The sequence below is a fragment of the Carica papaya genome, chromosome 6, assembly GCF_054855325.1.
Source record: "Carica papaya isolate Zhongbai chromosome 6, ASM5485532v1, whole genome shotgun sequence".
Classification (NCBI taxonomy): Eukaryota; Viridiplantae; Streptophyta; class Magnoliopsida; order Brassicales; family Caricaceae; genus Carica; species Carica papaya.
Window position 1 is genome coordinate 31,952,099 of NC_142314.1, and position 19,592 is coordinate 31,971,690.

The following is a 19,592-nucleotide window of genomic DNA, read 5'->3' on the forward strand; positions in this document are numbered from 1 at the left end:
AAGAATGGATGAGATCAATCGTGATAAAAGGTTCAAATTTGAGCAAGCAATCGGCCTAAACAGGCAATGATCGGATGACTCTTCTCGCTCCCCATCGACGTGAATTGAAGGCTCAGATCTATGCGAGATAAGTATATAAACATCGCGTCACAGGGGAACTCTAGCCGCACCTGCCCTCATCGGAGAAGAAGGACCAGCCGCCGGAGAAAGAGACCGACCCCCAGCCGCTGCCGTACCGGAGCCACCGTCGACCACCAAAAAAGGTAAAATTCTCCCTTACCCCTTCAGAATTCAATTTCAAGTCTCCCTGTGGCTATATCAGAGCTAAAATGACGACAGGTGAGCTAAAAATCGTGAGCAATGTTCATTGGAGCCATCGCGGCCAAAATCCTAAAACCCCTCCGATAAGCCCCTTCTTATTTTTTATTTCATAAAATTTTTTGGCTATTTTGTTCACCGTTCCTTTCTATGCAGGTTAGCCAAAGAAGAAACTCCAACCGCGAAAGAGAACTGGTGGAGCCGCCACATTTGGAGACCCCCCTATCGGTAGGTTCAGTTTTTCGTGATCTTTTGACAAATGAAGTTCCTTAACATATTTTTTCACAGAGATACATGTAAAACAAGGAAAAATTGGTCAGACAAAGGTGAACCGCCGCTGTGGGCAAAGGAGCCAGCGCCGAAGTAGGGCGAGGCCATCGTGCCATAACCTTAAAATTTGCTATAAAGGGATTTCAGCACTGATTTTGAGTTTTTGAGGTATTTTTAAGTACGTGACGAGTATTTTGGATTCTCGTAGGAAAAATTAAGAAAACATGGAGCCCATTAGGAGGTGTAGTAGGTAGCATGATATTTCGAAATACCAATTCAAATAAGGATGCCTCACTTTATTCTCGGTTACAATGAATTGAGAATTCATAATCGATAATTGTGTATTTTTTAAAAAATTAGAAAAACTCTAAAAATATTACAGGTCACTAGTGGAGTCGGAATCGGTTAGTTCATATTTGTCCTTATTTCCTGTTTATTTTTCTGTACTGTATATATTTGCTTACTATTATACTGTGCGCAATAGAATTGATGGTTTTTATGGTCTTCTCGATTATTTTGTTGGTTCCTCCTATATTATTTATCCGGTATTCTGGTTATTTAGTTATTTGACTATGCTAAACTATATCGCTTATTTAAGTACCATGTGAATTAATATGTGAATATGAAATGAGATATTGGTATACTTTAATGGTTGTTTGGATGATGAGAATCTAAATAAATGAAAGCTTACTGAGCATCCTAGGAAAGGGTGGACGAACCCAATACATAGAGAACTCTACTGTAGACATTACCTTAGTTGGATGGGGCTGAAAAATCCCATACCGAGAGGGTTTTGGTAAATATGGTTTACCCTCATAACAAACGAGATATCGAGGCGATGGTGTTTTGACGCCCATTACTGGATGGGATATGGGGACAGCTGGGTCAATTGTCAAATTTTGATACTGGGTCTACGAGTAGAGGGATATCCCTATGAACCTCCAGAAGTCCTAATAAGTAGGTTAAAAATGAAAGATTGCTGATCTTATGCATGAAATTAAAATTTCATTTGGTTAATTATCTTCATAGGTTGATTTTGAAAAAACTCGTAATAATGAATATCGAATAAAAAGTTTTAAATATAAATATATTTACTTAAAGTAAGGGTTCCATTTGTTATTTTCTGATTTTTACCAATATTCGATTTTTCGTATTAATAATTAGTGTGATATTCTTACTGAGCTAGTATAGTTCACACTTTCATTAACTATCACAAATAAAAAAGATCAAGATCCAGATATCGATCAGTAAGAGGGTTGTGAGTAGTCTACCTCCTGGATTCCCTTCAAGTTCTAGTAAAGGTTATCCTAAGATACTTATTTATTCGTTTTTCTTTAATTATTGTTTGTTTTTTATGAACCACGTAGAAGAGACATTCCTGTAGCCATATTAGACAATTCAATTTATTGTGTAAGGAATGTAAACCCTAACATTATTATTTGCTTTCGCATTTAAATTATAAATTCTTTTCTTATAAGGTTCCAGGCCTTTATAGAAAGTGACTTATCAGGTGTCTTGGGAAAGAGTGTACGAACTTGGTGCATAGGGTGAACCCTACCATGGACGTTACCCTAAGTCGTACGGAGCTGAGAAGTCCCATACCGGTTAGGGTTGGGAATTGTTTTAATTATGCTCATATCAAAAGAGGTATTGAGGCAGTTGTGTATTTTGGCACTTATTACCGGACAAGATATGAAGATAATCGTTTGATTATAGAAAGAATATTCATGTCCACGTATAGTGAAGATCCCGATGGACCCCCAGCGACATCGGTAGGAAAAGTAAAATGATAGGGATGATTATGGTAAGGAATCTAATTTTAGAAAATAGTATAGAGTTAATTGTTATATGTCTCTTAGAATGAGTATTGGAGATTGCTATTCTGATTCTTACATTAATAAATGACATTTAAGAATTTACAGGTAAGATGAAAAAATATTAACGCTTTTAGTGAAATGAATAATGAATACAGTAGCATTCGAGTTTTATTAAGAATGGACTCTATTTGTAATATCTGAGGTTTTTTTAACTAAATAAATAAATAAAAATATTTAAATTCACCGTGTAATAAAGGATGAAGCACACTTATTTATTTTGTAAATTAAAAAAGTGTGAATATGTTAAATTAAGATCAAAATCTACCAAAATGCAAAAAATAATTGAAATAATTGATTTGGGGACCTTTTTAAAATAAAATATCAAAGTTAGGGCCCTTTTGAAGTAAAAATAGACTCAACTGAAAGATTGTTAGGAGACTAGGGGCCAATTTATAATTTTTGAAAAAAGGGTCACATAGGATCGCTGATTCATCGGTGCGACGAGTAAGATTGTGCCATGTGGATGCCACACCAGCAAGTGACGCAACATGGATGACACGTTGACGATCCGTGTACTCGCGAACGAACAACTCTCCTTTCGCTGTGTGGATGATGCAGATCTATTAAGGGGTATATTTAAGCTTCACCTTTGTCGGCTCCAAAAACCCTAACCGACAGGGTATACCGGAGAAGAAAGAAGCAGACACTAGAGGAGGCTACAGGTGGCGTAGCACGACGATGCCACCACTCCAGAACCCGCAACCGACCCCTGATAAATTATTTTTTCTTTTTTTCCCTCTATCTTTCCTTTTTCATTGCCCTTTTTTAACATCCATCAACGATTTCAGCTAAGAGTTTGAGCTTGAAAGCGGAACAACCACATCGATGGCTAGGAACCCAAAGCGACTCCGGTAGGCCGCCTCTTCTCCTCATTTCACCCTTTTTTTTTTCTTTCGATTAGCATTTTGAAAGTCTTGTTGTGCAGAATAAAAAAAAAAGAGGAAAGAAAACAAAAAAAAAACCATAAAGCTTAGGGATGGGAAGCCGAGTCGCGACGCCTCGAGTCTCTAATTCCGGTAAGAATCCTGAACCCATTCCTATAATCATTTATTGAATTTTAAATAAGATATATTGTTTGAAAAAAAAGAAAAAATATAATAAGAATGAAAAAGATAATTATAATAATAATAAATCAGTGCCAACGAAGCAATTCCATCATGTTCTGTAATCTATTTATGCATATTTTCCGTACATGATGTGTTTATATATGTGACGGTGTATAAAAATATATAAATATATACATATATATTTATATATTCGATTTGGGTGCATATGTTGATAAGTTGATGTATAATAATTTTTATATTTTCATTCATGGTATGTTGATGTATGTGACGATACATATGATATATATAAGCGATATATATTTTGATTATGAGGCATATGATGATGGGTTGATGTGCAAGAATCTCTACGAGTTTTGCGGTTATGCGCATAAGTGTGTATTTATACCATATATTGTTGGATGTTAATATCAGTGTATATGACGAGTAGCTGGAGTTATCAATGATTGAATGACAAGGTGTGAATTTTCGTATATTTGTTAAATGAGAAACGTGTGATGAAAAGTTAGGGAAAGTATATAATACATAACTATGTGTTTGGGATGATTTTACCTTGATTTTGTGGTGGCTATGTTTTGGTTGTGGAGCAAAACCCACTGTCAATATAAAATAATAGCGGCACCCATATAAGTTGGGGTATGGTGGCAGCTAGTTAGCTATGGCCCTCATATGGGTTGGGGTATGAGAATGACCAGTGTTTATGACACCCACATGGGTTGGGGTGTGAGGTGGCCGATAATCATTATGCTCGTATGGGTTGTGGTATGAGTACGGTCAACGATTTATCATTTATTTCATAAAAGTTTTTGAGTATCTACGAGTAGTGGAGACCCTTTAATGTGTAAAATGAAAAATTGAATATATGAATGACCCTGAATATCAAGCGAAAGATAAAGGTAAAATTAATTTGATTCATCAATTAATTTGATAGTATATTTGATATGGTACAACAATGTTTGCGCATGAGAATACAAGTTGTTTGTACAGGTATTTAATGTGTCTTCATGGCATTATGAATGATAATTCATGAGAGGTTTTCAAATAATCAAATGAATTTTATAAAATATATCCATAAGTGTTTTACTATTTTTCTATAATACTTTGGTAAATTGCTACATTGTTTGGTTTATGAATCCTTATAGAGGTAGTATAGCGCATCCAATTCATTATCCATATTATTCATACTAGGACGGTTAGGACCCTACTCCCGAGTAGTGAGATGATTGCTAGGAGATTTCTCTTTTTTTATTTTGCTATGATTTGAACTTTACTTAAGGTTGTTTCCTTTCTTTGCAGTAAGTTTTTATTTTTTAAGACTTATACATGCCTCACGAATACTGGAAATTTTTTTGACACTAAGTCATGTAAGGGATGCACTTTTAACTTTTAAATATAGTTGCGTGATATGTTTCTTAAAATTACTTGTCATCATTTATTTATGTGTGACTAGACCTCTGAATGCAGGTTCAAGTCGTTATACATTTGGTTGTTTTATATTTTTTATAACTCTTTGATTTTTCGTATAAGTAGTAAAATGTTGATATTCTTACTAAACTAATGTAACTTACCATTTTATTATTAACTATTTCAGATCTGGACGACCAAAATATATATCCTGAATAATAAGAAACTAATTAAGAGATTGCCTCTTTCGTTTTGTCAATTTCGAGTAGAGGTTAATCATATTTGTTTTCTCTTATATTTTTCTCATCTAAATTTTAAAAACATTTCTGTCATCCTATTGGACATTTTAAGTAAACTGTGTAAAAAATGTAACCCTAAATTTTATTTATTTATACTAAATTATAAATTTTAGTAGTATTTATTTGACTACTATTGAGTTATATACTCGTAATCTCTAATAGGGGTTTAAGCTTTTATATCAAACTAATTAAAAAATATATTTATACTATTTTAAAATTTAAAATTCAAATATGTTTAGTTTAGTTCAATTAAGTCTTGAAATTTTAAATTGAATTCTAATATAATCAATCTGTAATCAAAAATTTTAACTCTATTAACTTTTTTATATATGATGACTAACATGGCAAATTCTGTTAACATGGTATTGAATCGTCAATTTTTATTTAGAAAATATTATAATCAATATTTATAAATAAAATTATATAAAAACTCATTTTTTTATTTGAACTCATGTTATAATTAATTTAATTGTTAATATTTAAATATAATATTTTAAATTTAAAACCCTAAAGCTACCAATGTAGAATCTATTTGAACCCATTTTTCTTATTTTCCTTTTTTTTTTCCTATTATTATTTTTAATGATTTTTTAATAAAATAATTATCTAAAATATCACCATAAATATATATTGAATGCATTTTTAAAAATACATATATTAATTTTGTATTATGTGCTACACATATAATATAATTTATATAATCATATAAAAATTAATATGAGTATTATTTTATGTGAATAAAAATTATACAAAAGTAAAAAAAATTGTAACAAACATGTAAAAAAAAACTATCATACCTTAAAATTTAATAAAAAATTTACAGAACGCATAAAATATGTAGAGAAATAGGTGATAAAAATTCATATAGCATATAATTTCATAATTTATAATAAAGTAAAAATTAAATATATATAATTAGACAATAAATAATTAATAATAAATAACATAATAAGTTAATTTTAATCAACATGAGAAGACAAATAAGATAAAATATAAAATGAAGAGTAAATAATTTATATATTTTTAGAAATTAAAAAACTTAACTATAATATAATAATATAAAGTAAAGTGATTAATTAATTTAATATTATTTTTATCAATTCAGAAGGAAGATGAATCGGGCCCGGGTCGAGTTTGGCCCAGTTTAGTATTACCGATGCCGTGGTCCATGTGTATCCTTCTTCTTTCTGCACTTATATATGGTGCTTCTTCTCACAGTTCAGCTCCCTGAATTCAATTCCCAAAGTCACAATTTTCAATACAAGAAGAAACAGAGTGGCATTCAAAGCGGTAGGCCGATTGGTCGCCATGAAACTTTTCGATGTGCACTGTCATCTTCAGGACCCGCAAATAATCGACAAAGCTCCGAAGCTGATCTCCACCGCCGTTGATTCCGGCGTGGTTCATTTTGCCGTCAATGGTCTCTCAGAGGTAAATTACATGAATTCTTTTGGATATCGATCACGCTGGTGTGCAGAATCTTGAATGTTGTTTTTGATTAAAGAATTGCGGCATAAAAAGTTGTAAAAGAATTGCGGCTTATAAACTTTGCATGTGTTCTTTTTTGCAGAATTTTGAATTTTCTTGTTGTTTTCTTTGTTGTTGGTTGCAGAAAGACTGGCATTTGGTTAAAGAAATGGGCGAGCGCTATCCTTCTGTTGTCCCTTGCTTTGGGCTTCATCCTTGGTATTTATGCCGCAAGTCTTTTGGGATTAATGAGTTTATGATTGTTATCTTTTTTTTTTCTTTTAAATTGTTTTCAGGTATGTAGCTGAGAGGAGTTCTCAGTGGTTCGACACGCTGAAGGAGTTTTTTGAGAATACTCCCTCTGCTGCAGTTGGAGAGGTCAGTCATTTTTTCATGGCTGTTTTCTTTCTTTCTTTTTCTTGACTGCTCTATCCTTGTATTTTAATGGGCACTGCATCTGTGTTAGTGTTTATTGTTCATTTTCTTTTCTTTTTTTTTTAAGGATTGTTAAGTTGTGTTGGGAGGACAAGTCCAACTTAAACTGAAATGTTTTGTTTCTAAATGTTTTAGAATCCAAAGCGAAGTGAATTTGGTTATACATTAAACTAAATACCAGAGCAATATTCAGTTTACTGAACCATGATACTTTGAATTTTATTAATGTAATAAATTTTTTTTACCTTTTTATTTTTATTTTTAATTAACTATTTATTTTTAATCACATGAATGATACAAATTGTTGTGAAAATCAAATGTACCAAATATTTTTAATATAATGTATACTTATTTATAAAATATATAATTTTTTCTTATATATGTATTAAATATTTAATAACTCATACAAATGAAAAGTCAATTTTTTGGTTTAGTTTGTTTGTAAACCAGATCGTTGGTTTTAATATTCAGACCAAATTGAACCATTACAAATTAGCCTGGTTGGTTCAGTTTCTTGGTTTTCACCAGATAATTTATACCCCTAAATTGTAAATAGCCAAGTAGTGACAAATTGTACTTATGCATTTAATCCCTTTAGGCCAAAATATACTGATAATGAATGAATTTTCAGATAATCTCTTGTTTGCAAGCTGAAGTGATCTTGTTCTTTTTTGTTATGGACTAGATATGTGATTTCGCGATAATACCAAAATGACATATTATGGTTCCATGACATTGTAACTGATTTTTTTGTTCTTTTTTTTGGGTTTCTTTCTTGATGCATGAGACTTTTGAATAGGTGCATGCTAGTTATCTTGTTTATGTGCTAATCCTTGACATGGTCATGCTTTATTCAGATTGGTTTAGACAAAGGTTCACAAGGAAAGAAGATTAACTTTGTGGATCAGGTTTATGTCTGAACTTTTTGTTTCTAGATCGGTATTTGCCACTTTGCATTTTCAGCTTCCATTTGGAAGCTTCATAAGTAATTAACTACATAATTTCAGTATGCTTAGAGAGTTTTATTTTTGACTCCATCAGACTTATTTGGTAGGTTTAGTTTATTATGCATGCAGATTGTAAAAAAGAAATCATCATAATCATGTCTTTTCTCACAGATGTTGTGAAATTAGTTGGACTTATTTGAAGGGAGTTTATGCTCAATATTCAGTTATAGTTCTCTGATTCCTAACTATCTATTGCCCTCCCTCCCAAAAGAAAAGAACAAAAACAGTCCTAGATCAAATCCATGGATTCCCACATTTTTAGACCAAGTTGGGTTTATGCCCCTTTTGTGAAGTCTTCATTTCGTCCTCTCTGTGTGATTTTGAGAGGAGCAGGGATCAGAAAAGGTTATACAGAGGGACTATTTTTGCTAGATTATAGAAACTGAAGAGAAACATCAGTCTCTTCAAGATTGACTCCAGTTACGTTTCTTGCAGCAGGAAAGATTAGTTCTTTTGGTGTCTCTTTGGGTTAAGGCTTATGGTGTTTTTCAGGAACTGGTATTTTGTCTTGATTTTGCTTATCTTTTTTTGTTCTTTTGTTTTCTCTGCATTTAAGGATGCAGGAGGATTCTTATCCTTCCTTTTGTAATAGTTTCTACTCTACCTAATAATGCATCTCCTTATATTAAATAATCAAAGCCATGTTATTGTCAATAATTAGAGAGAGAAGAGATACAAAAATGAGTACGAGATATCCTCAAAAAACTTCCAAAAAAGCAGAGGAAAAGAAAACAGAAGAAACAAGAAAACCACCAGCGAATTGCCTCCCAATTCCTGCATAGCACGGACAAAGATGTCTCAAAAAGAATTATGCGCTTTGGCTCATAATCAAGCTTCTACGTTATAATTGTATTGCTTGATGGCTGATGAAGCACTTTTTTGAAATTTCCTACCTCCTTGATCCTTGCTGTTAGATTCTTATGGATGGCCCTAGGCCTGTAATGCTATTCTGTTGATTTAGTGAAAAGGTGTCTTTTTTTTTTTTTGTTTAAGAAAGGAAGCTTAAAATTTTTTGCTTTTTATTCTATGTTTTTTCTCCCAGTCATGTGATCTTTATGTTTGTTCGTACATAGTTTGCTAAGATATCAAGTAGGTTGAGGAACCTTTCTTTTATATTTTATGTTTGTTTCTATCTTGCTGCTATGAATTCTGGGACTCCACGTAGGCTTTTTGTACAACTTCCCCCAGTCTCCCTGCAAAATTTTCACCTCGCGAAGTTTTTTATACTGTAGTTTGTGTTACCTCTACTTTTCCCCTACATAAAGTGTTTCAATTCCAGGTTGAAGTATTTCAGCAGCAGCTTGAACTTGCGAAAACTTTGAAAAGGCCAGCATCAGTTCATTGTGTTCGTGCATATGGTGATCTTCTTGAAATAATGAAGTATGATTCTTTGCGTTGTCACTTATCAGTCTGTTCCTTAGAGATTTCTTACTTAAAGTCTTTGTGTTGTCACCTATCAGTCTGTTCCTTAGAGATTTCTTACTTAAAGCTCGTTAGAAGGGTAACTAATCTCTCACTGTAATCAATACAACATAAAACTAATTAGTTGAAAGCACATAACATTCTACTTCAACTAAACTGAGGAGTGTGTTCTTGCTATGAAATTTTAGGAAACATGCTAGACTTTTATGTAGAAATTAATTGTAAAGAATTAGTTTGGTAGCCCATCATTCAAAAGCTATGTTAATATGAGATGGCCAAATTTTTAATATTTTGTTTCTTCACATGACCTCTAGTGGGCAACCTGAGCAATGATTTCAACCAAAATGCAAAATCACACCAGTTAACTAGCATTTGCACAAAGGTCCAATTATGGGCAATAAGTAGGTGAATCAAAATGGTGAAGTTTCATGGTTTGAGCTCACAATTTCTGGCTACTTGATGGACCAAAGCATGGAAATTTTTTTTATATTGCTCTATCTGTGCTCCACAGGAGCTGGAATGCTACAATTATGTAATCTTTAGGGTTATGTTTCCAATATCTTTATTTTATCTTTTTATCTTTTTCTATTTTGAATTTTCTAATGGAAGATTAAGGAGGATGTTTTATTCTCTGCACCTGCACTTATTTCACTCTCTTCTTAATAATATTTATTTATTTATCAAATAAAAGCTCACGATCTCTATTATGATATCATGTTAAGGATTGGTCGAGGAACATTCTATTGCGAGAGATTAGTTAAATGATTGCCCTGTTGCCTTCTTGTACTCAAAACCCTGATCAAGAGGATCAGTCAATGTGGAACCTCATGGAAGATAGTTTGTTTTCGTGAAAACTTTATATCCAAGTAGTTTTTCTTTGAAGCACATGTTGGAGAAGAATGCTTTAACTTAGATGGCTTTTTTTGCTAAGTGGTCTGGGAAACTTTAGATTCTATGACATTTCTGTAATGATCTCCATGATTTCGATAACCATGTAGCAACCACTAATTCTATGACATCCCTTTTATTTCAAAACACCCTAATCACAGCCCCTTCTGACCCCTAAGCTGCTCTTTAGCCTTACCATTCACAAGAAAGTGAAAGATAGAAGATAGAGAACTCGAGGTCCTGCATCCCCGTCTAATACTAAGACCCTTATGATCTGGAACTTTGTCAAGAAAAACCCAATTACCCAATTGTAGGCCTTCTCAAAGTCCAATTTTAAAACTAAAACTTCAGCTAGACTTCTTAATTTCTTCCACCACCGTATTAGCAATGAGGGATGCATCCAAAATCTGTTTAATGGAAGCACTCCGATGAACGGAGATGATCTTGTCCAACACTTCGCTTAACCTTTGAGAGAGACTTTTAGAAATAACCTTTGCCCTCTTATCAGGTTAAAAGTAGGCGATTTCTTCCGTATTTTGTTCCATAAGGATTTGTTTGGACCACAAGTCTTTCTGGACTTAATGCTAACAATTTACTTCAAGTTTGCTGGCTGAACCATTCTCTGACCCTATTCTCTAATTGTTTAACGTGTTCTGTGATATCGATGGGCTTTTCTTTGGCATTGTGATGTTGCTTGGTGGTTGTGGACATTGTTATTTTGATACTTGTGGTGTTTGTTGTGTTCCTTCTAGTGTTTAAATCTTTATTACCTTTTCTCTTCATGGGATTAGGAAGAGGAAAGATGATACACTTCTGTGAAGGGTGCGCTCCTTGTGGGCTATGAATGTGGTGGTTTGAGAGAAATGCTAGGATTTTTGCTGAACCGCTTTCCTTATTTTCTTTGGGGATAAGTCGACCTTTTAGGAATTTATCTTGTGTATTGTGTATAGAAATGTGTAGGCTGTTCTTTCTTTGTTCATGCTGTTCTGTTGACCTCTTTCTCTTTTTTGTTCTTTTTTCTTCTTTTGTTGGAGAACTAATGCTGCCATGATTTACTCTTTTCTTCTCTATTGATATTGCTTTTTCCATTAAAAGGAGTTTTTTGTGCGTGTTTGTTGTCATTTGGATAGAATTAGAGATTAATTGTTTCAAACCCTTTGTAGTTTGGTGCAGAATAGCTTTTTTACAATTGGAGAAGATCTTTGGGAAGATCTCATAGATACTACAATATTTCCATGTAAATATCTTTAAATACATGGATGAAACCTCTTTGCTACCTTGTGAATAATTGTCTCCTCCTTTCTCTTAAAAAAAAGCGAATTGGTACGTAATTGATTATACCAAAAGTAGCTCAAAATGTTAAGTTGATAGAAAGGAGTTAAGAAGAAATAGGTTGTGGAACTAATTATACCAAAAGTTTTTCTTTTAGAATCCATTATATAAAAAAAGTTAACGGAAAAGAAGAGGTGAAATTATTATTTATATTCAAACATTAACTTTAGTTCTTTTGGCTGATCAATTTTTTTCATAGAAAAGAAATATTATTAAGATTAAGAATGAGAAACTACAACTACAAAAGGATAAAGTATCCTCCCGGAGCCTTTTCATGAAAAAGCTCCTAAGTTAGAAGTAGTTACAAAAACAAAACAGTGAGAATCACAAGTTGATCGCCCTCCAGTTCCTATGAAGGATGGTGAAGAAAATATTTGAGAACTTTCTACATATCTTTGCCCATGGGAAGGCCAGAAATGTTATCTTCTCCCGTAAAGTTCCAATTGGGAAAGGTTGTCTTCAAAGACCAGTTTGTTCCCTTCTAACCGTATTGTCCATAATCAGGCTGATGAATTTTTCCTTTTTTCTTTTTGTTGACTAATATTTTGATCCTTTTATCTGAATTTCTTTCGGTTTTTCAGAGAGTTCGTGCTTTAGGAGATGGATAACTGCTATTCACCTGTGTATTGATGTCTTTCATGAATGATCTATGAATGCTTCGTCTCTCGCTTGTTCTCTCTCTTTGGGTTTCTTTTCATGGGTTGGGGTTTTTCTGTAACCTAGCTATTCTTTTATGTTCTCAGATCATGAAATATGCATCCATCTAAAATTTCAGCCTAGAATATTTGTCTATGATGCTTTTTATAAAGAGCAATCTCTGACATTGATTATCTGTTTGAAATTTCATTTTGGCAGATCTAAGGGGCCTTTTCTTCATGGCATTCTTCTTCATTCTTACTTAGGTTCTGCAGAGATGGTTCCTGAATTTGCAAAACTTGGTGCTTATTTTTCGTTCTCTGGATTTCTTATGTCCTTGAAAGGGCAGAAGGCAAAGAAGATTCTGAAAGCGGTTAGTTTATCAGTTTCAACTTTCACAGCATATATTTCAAAAGGCTAAAATATTAAAGCCCCTTATATTGTACAAAAATGTGTAAAATTCCACATAAACTATTCTTTATTTTCAAAGTTTCCCTTGTACTTTTAAAAGGAGACAAAATTCTCTTTCTCTATTAGATCCAACTAATGATGTTTGGCAAACATTGAGGTGGCAGGTGATGTATCAAGTAACCTGTCACTTTGTTTAAATTTGCTGACATCGATGTGACATCAGCTATATATCAGCTCTCTTGTCAGCAATTTTTTTAACCCTTATTTAGATCACCAGTTGGTAATTACATGCAAAGGAGAAGGTTAATACCTTCTCTGTTTTGGATATTTATTAGAAGAAAAAGGAATCTTGTAGAAAGTCTCAATCTTTCCTCAGTTTGCTAAAGGATCTCCTCCTTTCTCTCTGATTACAGCTCTGAGAATTCCCTTTTTTCAACAGATCTCTCTTCTCCCTTTTTATGAAACCCTAATCTTCCAAATCTTCTTCCCTCCTGTTGTCTGTTACAGTTGGCCCCTGTTTTCTCTTCTTAGAACCCTCAAGGACTGCAGCCCCTTTCTCAAATCGCTCACTCTCAGCCTCTAATTTGCTAGCTGTGAACCAGAGAATCTCTTTGCTTTGTTAATTTCCTAATACACCCTTCTCTCTGGTCGTTTCTACAGTGATTCAATTCCTCCTTTTTTCTTTCTTTCCTTTTTTTTTCTGTTTATAAGTTTAGGAACATCGAAAAAATTACACATGGATCAGATGCAGGTGTGGTTCATGGTAATTCAGTGGGTGTGTTTTGGTTGTTGTTGGATCTAGCTGGAATAGAGAGATGATATCTTAGATATGTCATCCAATCTCTTTCATAGTATTTTCAAACTGTAATACATACGAGCATATGGATAACAACTGTCTTTCGCCGCAAAACCAGCGGAAAAATGGAAGAGAGTTGTGAATTTGGCTGCAAGTGGAAACATCTGAATGTGGAGAATTCAGAAAAAGAGAAAGAAATATCAGAAATTCATGATTACATACTCAGTTCAACCTGTCACTTAAAAATGAAAAATCAAGAAAGAAAGTAGAAGCATGACCCACATTTTTAAAGAGGAAATAAGACAATGACGAAAAAGTCTCAATTCCAACCTATTGATATGAAGTATTTGTGAATGATATACATGTGCGTTCAGCACATATATTTATGGCACGTTGGCGATGAAGAAGATGGGGAAGATAACGACTTGCCTGGGTAAAGGGAAGAAGGGTAAAAAATAATTTGCTGATGTGTTGTTGACCTAGTGTCCATATCGGTAAATTTAAGCGAGGTGATAGGTTACTTGGCATGTTACCTGCCACCTCAGCAGTTTCAAGACAGTGTTAGCTGGATCTAACAGAGAGGGAATTTTGTCTCCTTTTTAAAAGTACAAGAAGAACTTTGAACAAAAAAAAAAAAAAAATAGTATAGGAAGAATTTTGAATATTTTTTTATAGTGCAAAAGGAGCTTTGGTATTTGGACCTATTTCAAAATACTTTGGATTTTCATTTCTAAGAAATATTTTATAGGTGCCTTCTGAAAGGATTTTATTAGAGACAGATGCACCTGATGCGTTGCCAAAGTTAGAGATAAGTTCTTTATATTTTGTTGATGGAGATCCTTCCCTAGCTAAAGAGATTTATGCCCAAGGAGAAAATGCAACTTGTGGTCTTGGTACTGTTTCTGATGGTTCAAGGAATGCACTTACCCTGTCAAAAGAGACACTTAATCATCCTGCTAACATTCACAATGTATGTCCATTGCTTTTAGTGGTGAACTTTAATTGTTTTCCCTAGTGAAGTTAGGAAATGAGTTCATGTTGTAGTGTACATATATCATGTTTGGACTTGAGTGTGAAAGCTTCATGTTAATATCTAGAATGTTTTGATCATGTACAAATGATGGTTCCTGAATTTTTTACTTGAAAAGTGGTCAGTGATCTTATTGCTCTTCATCTTGAAAAGATTAGTTAAGTCTGACTTTTAACTTTGAGTATTGAAGATTCAGTCCTTTGCTCTGATGAAAACCATCTCTGCACCCCTCTCTCACTGTGAAAATGAAATGAGTAATAAAATTCGAACAGGTTAATGCTTGCTGCAAAATATTTAGTCATGGAGTGAAGAGAAATATGAAAGTATTGCTCCACCTCTCTGATTAAAAGAAGAAAAGAGTCATATAGATGGCAAATAGCTTTCCAAGGGCCACTTTGAGAAATAGAAATGGTGGCTTTAGAAGCCCAACTGCTTGGATGCAGCCTGAATTTGCTCTTAATTACTCGATGCTACAAGTGTTGGACTGGATAATTTTTATGGTCAAAGATACAAGGAGTTTGTCAGTAACAGTATACAAGTTGGATAAAGGTACTTGGATTCGTTTGACGTGAAAAATAATAAAACTAGTATATAAGCATTTAGGCGTTGATGGCGGTTTCATTTGCATGGAAAAATGCAGTCCTTAGTAAAAAAAGATAGTAAATCATATTTGTGGTTGAAAGAAAATGCCACCAACTAACAATGCATGATTTTATTTTTATTATACAAAAATGTCCAAGATTTAGACATTCAAGAACTTCTACTTCTATTTGTGATCTTTTTCAATTTCTAAGAGTCTTCAATCATCCTCTTTATTATTATGTATCATATAACCTCTACTTCTGGATCATCAAGTGTCCACCATGCCCATCAAGTGTCCACCATGCCCATCAAGTGGGGGACATCATATCTGAAACAGTTATGCTGCTAAAACTAAAGAGTTGGTGTATCATAGTCTAACAATTATTTGGTACTGCAATGAAGGTGGTTTAAGACCCCAATTTTTTTCTTTTTTAATGGGTCTGCGTTCGCATATGAATTGTTCATCTTTGAATCTAGTTGGTATTTTCTGTTATCCTTCCTGCATTGTCTAGCTATCTTTCAGTTGCCATATTATCTATATTTTGTGCTCCTTAATGGCTTCATGCATTTTCAGATATGTACTTAGGGCATTGTATTTTGTACTTTGATGATATTAACACCTAATGACCATTCCAGGTGCTCACATATGTTGCATCTTTGTTAGACATGTCAAAAGAAGAATTAGCAGAATTAAGTTACAGAAATGCTGTTCGTTTATTCTCTTTTGAAGGTTCAGAATTGGTGTCTCATAGGTAATTCAGTTCATTGCTTTTTTTTTTTTTTTTTTTTCTTTTTTCATTTTTTTTTTTATTTGTTCGGAATTGGACTTGTTGTAACAGTTTGCTACATATTCTCTTATGTTATTATAATTTATAATAGTATATCAACGACTACTGATTACTAAGGGATAACTTGTTTTTTTCTTTTTTTTTTTTTTTTTTTTCTGAAACTAAAGGAATAACTTGTTAATTTAAGAAAATATGTAATATGAGAATCCATGTGATTCTGTGAGCCATGATAAACTGTTTGAGTTCAAAATGTAATACAAATAATAAGCCTCCTTGTTGCTCTTCCTTCCTTTCTTAGTATTTTGAATTAGAGTTGACTCATAAAAGGAGGTCATCCACTTCTATGATAAGAAATATTCTAAAGCAGTTTGTTATTTACTGTATGTCATCAGACTAATAATTAGTGGATGAAAACATCAGTATCTGTTAATCAATGTAGTGCAAACAATTGAAAAATGCACTTATAGATATACTGAAAAGGAGAAAAAATGAAGATCTGATGTTCTTGGGTGTACTTTTATTTTGAGGAAAAAAGAAGTGTCTTAAGAGGCACCAATTGAACTCTGTCCTTGTCGTTTACATAGAATTGAAAGGTAAAAGATTAATCACATTTCTCTGGTCCTCATAATGAAATATAGGACGTCCTATCAATGAAATCCTGATAACGGAACTATAAATCTCTAATACTAGCAAAGGAGTGGAAATGTGCTTCGAACTGTTTTGTTTTTCTCTTCTAAATAACTCGGAAAGTAGCCACAGAGATATGAGTAAATTGTTTCCTCCTAGATTTACGAACAATAAGGTTACCCCAAGCTCAGTAGCAAGACCTAGAAACGACCTAAGAACAATTGATAAGACTTAAACCAAAATCCCACAACCTTAGCATTTGTTTTGTTTTTGGATGTCTTTATAAAAGTTGAAGCATTTTGGTTTTCTTTCTCATTTTCATAGAATGCAAGTTTTTTATTTTTAGGCTAAAATTGCCATGAAAAAGAATTATAAAATTTATGAATCCTTTTTATTTTTAACTTGGTTAGAAACTATGAGTTTTCTCTTTGGTAATTTTTGTTTTTAGGGGGTAGTTTTTCTTTTTTAAAATTCAATCTGTTAAAAAGCTGAAGAACATTTGTTTATGTTATAAAATTTCAGTAGTGGACTTTTCAATGGATTGAAATATTTCACTATCAGCATGTCAACTGTATGTGGCTTGGTGAAATATATTTTACATTTTAGATGCTATTATTGATCTCATGTGAAATATATAGGAGCATCATAAGGGTGCTCTGCCTCTTATTCCCTGTCCTGGTTCTAGTTTCTTTTTTGTACATAAACTTGTTAATATCCTGTAATTTATGCGATGCACTACTGTTCTCTTGTTATACTTGCTGTATTTTATAGATAGTTAATTGATCCAATTTTTGTTTGTCCATTATCTGTTTGACTTGTATGGTCAAGTTCATAAATATTTTAAGAACTAATAACTGTTATTATTTAATATAACAATTTGTTTTATTCTAGAGATTTGCTTAAAACTTATGTGGTGAGAATTTGAATCATGCATAACAGTCCAAATCGCAGATGGATGTATGAAAAGGAACAAGTGACCAAACATGCAACTGTCTTGAAAAATATTGCCAAAACTGTTGCATCTTTTAGCATTACCAAACCTAGTAGCAGCAGCCAAGTTTTTGTCAATGAAGATATTATATCCAACATTCTTGTTCGGCTCCCTGCAGAAATTTTATTGACAAATATGAGATGTGTTTGCCAACGGTGGTATAATGTCATTCAAAACCCCGTTTTCATTGTTGAACATCTCCGTCTATTGAGAACTGGCCTATTGATTCAAAGCATAAATCATCCATTTTCTTCCCATTTTGTGGAGATTAGAGAAAGCAGTATTAAGTCATGTATTGATTTTGACTTCCCTGGAAAAATTATGGCTGGTCATGATGGCTTATTAGTGTTCAAAGACGCTAAAGATAATAAGAGTCTTCATGTGGCAAATCCTGTAACAAAGCAACAGGAGAAACTCCCTTTGCTCACCTTCCCATATGATGTAACTAGCCTTAAATGTGGTTTAGCACGAGTAGCTTCAACTGGGGAGTATAAAGCAGTTATTACTTACAAAGTTGGAAAGTTTAAGCAAAGATTTCAGCAGATGGTAACACTGGGCTCTGATAAGTCATGGAGATGGATAGATACTAGTCATGTAGACAGTACTGCCCAGAGAACCTTCGACTTTGCTCCATTCTGTATAGGAGGGTTCATTTATTGGTGTTTCTGTAAAAATCCTTATGTTGTAGTTCTGGATGTTGCTACCGAGAAAGTTCACCAGGTTCCCGTCCCTGAATGTTGTGTGTCCATAACGTCGACCTATCTATCAATGGGGAACTCTCTATCCATGATATTGCGTGATGCTGTTGAAATGCAATTGGAAGTCTGGATTCTAACAGACATGAAGGAAGGGGAGTGGGTTGACCTGTACAGAATCAATCTGGAACCTGAAAGACACATGATTTCCGACATGTTTGGTATGGAAAATATTGTTCTTAGTCCTTTTGCTTGGATGAACAATGGTGAATTGTTGATACTTAGGGTTGAGTCAAATTTCTGGCCCTTTATTTCCTGCAATGTTAAGACAGGAGAGATTAGATTTGTCGAGTTATATTGCGATGTAGCACAACAGACCAGGCGAGTTCATGTCAACAGCCTAGTTTCCTGGAGGGTTCAGTAACCTTGTAGAATTGTACTTGGGTCCTTTCAATACCTTTTATAGAGTTACCTTCTGCATCAACACAGCAGTTGTTGGGAGAGTTTAGTTTCATTTCATATTTTCATTGCTTTCCTCCAATTAGGGATGGTGGAGAAAATTACCATTATCTCAGGTATATATACATATATACTGGGAAAAGAAGAAAAAAAAAAAAACAGAAATTAATCAGGTATACATATATATATATATATATGTATGTCTGTAAATATTCACTTTTAGTGTTTTTTCTGGGGTTATTTTAGCTCTAGGCTATTTATCTACATAAAGAAAAGATTTATATAAAAATGGGATGATAAGTGGCATTAGTAGAAAGTGAAAAATAAGGTACTCCCACACTATTTGAGGTTAACTTAAAGTTTTTGTATGCCTAAATTGTAAAATTAATTTGAATTTATTTAAGTATAAAAAATATAATAAAAATGTAATCTTTTTTAAAAAAAAAATTAATAATGATGAAGTAATAATTGATAATCAAAGTTTATTTTATTAACAAATGTTTTATGAGTTAATAATTAAATAATTTTTAATTCAAATAATAAATCAAATCTTTTTTTTTTTAAAAAAAAAACGGAGTAAAAAAATATAAACAGTTATTTTCAATAATAATAATTATTTTTTTTTTAAAAAATAAGACTTATAAAAGAAGAAAATATCATTGCACATTTTCTTAAAATGATAATTGATTGAAATAAATTGTTTCATTTTTTTTTTATGAAATAAAAACAACTATACATACATGCGTGTATATATATGTAAATAAAATATGTAATATAATATTAAATAACTGTTT

The 19,592-nt window shown here is 32.9% G+C and overlaps 1 protein-coding gene across 10 annotated transcripts; it reads left to right on the plus strand.

Annotated features, from left to right (window-relative positions):
• The first annotated feature begins 6,440 nt into the window (after nucleotides 1-6,440).
• Nucleotides 6,441-18,823, plus strand: LOC110812819 (TatD related DNase). Of its 10 annotated transcripts, none has more exons than XM_022039678.2 (9): nucleotides 6,442-6,663; nucleotides 6,845-6,918; nucleotides 6,996-7,077; nucleotides 7,992-8,042; nucleotides 9,421-9,521; nucleotides 12,639-12,792; nucleotides 14,375-14,596; nucleotides 15,875-15,990; nucleotides 17,593-18,823. In XM_022039678.2, exons 1-9 carry the CDS (start codon nucleotides 6,541-6,543, stop codon nucleotides 18,761-18,763), a joined length of 2,094 nt encoding a protein of 697 aa, XP_021895370.1. In that variant the 5' UTR covers nucleotides 6,442-6,540; the 3' UTR covers nucleotides 18,764-18,823. The 10 variants fall into 10 exon arrangements, with proteins under 10 accessions (XP_021895375.1, XP_088079198.1, XP_021895370.1 ...); XM_022039679.2 differs by having other exon boundaries at nucleotides 17,605-18,823; XM_022039681.2 differs by having other exon boundaries at nucleotides 6,501-6,663; nucleotides 6,845-6,889.
• Nucleotides 18,824-19,592: the final 769 nt, after the last annotated feature.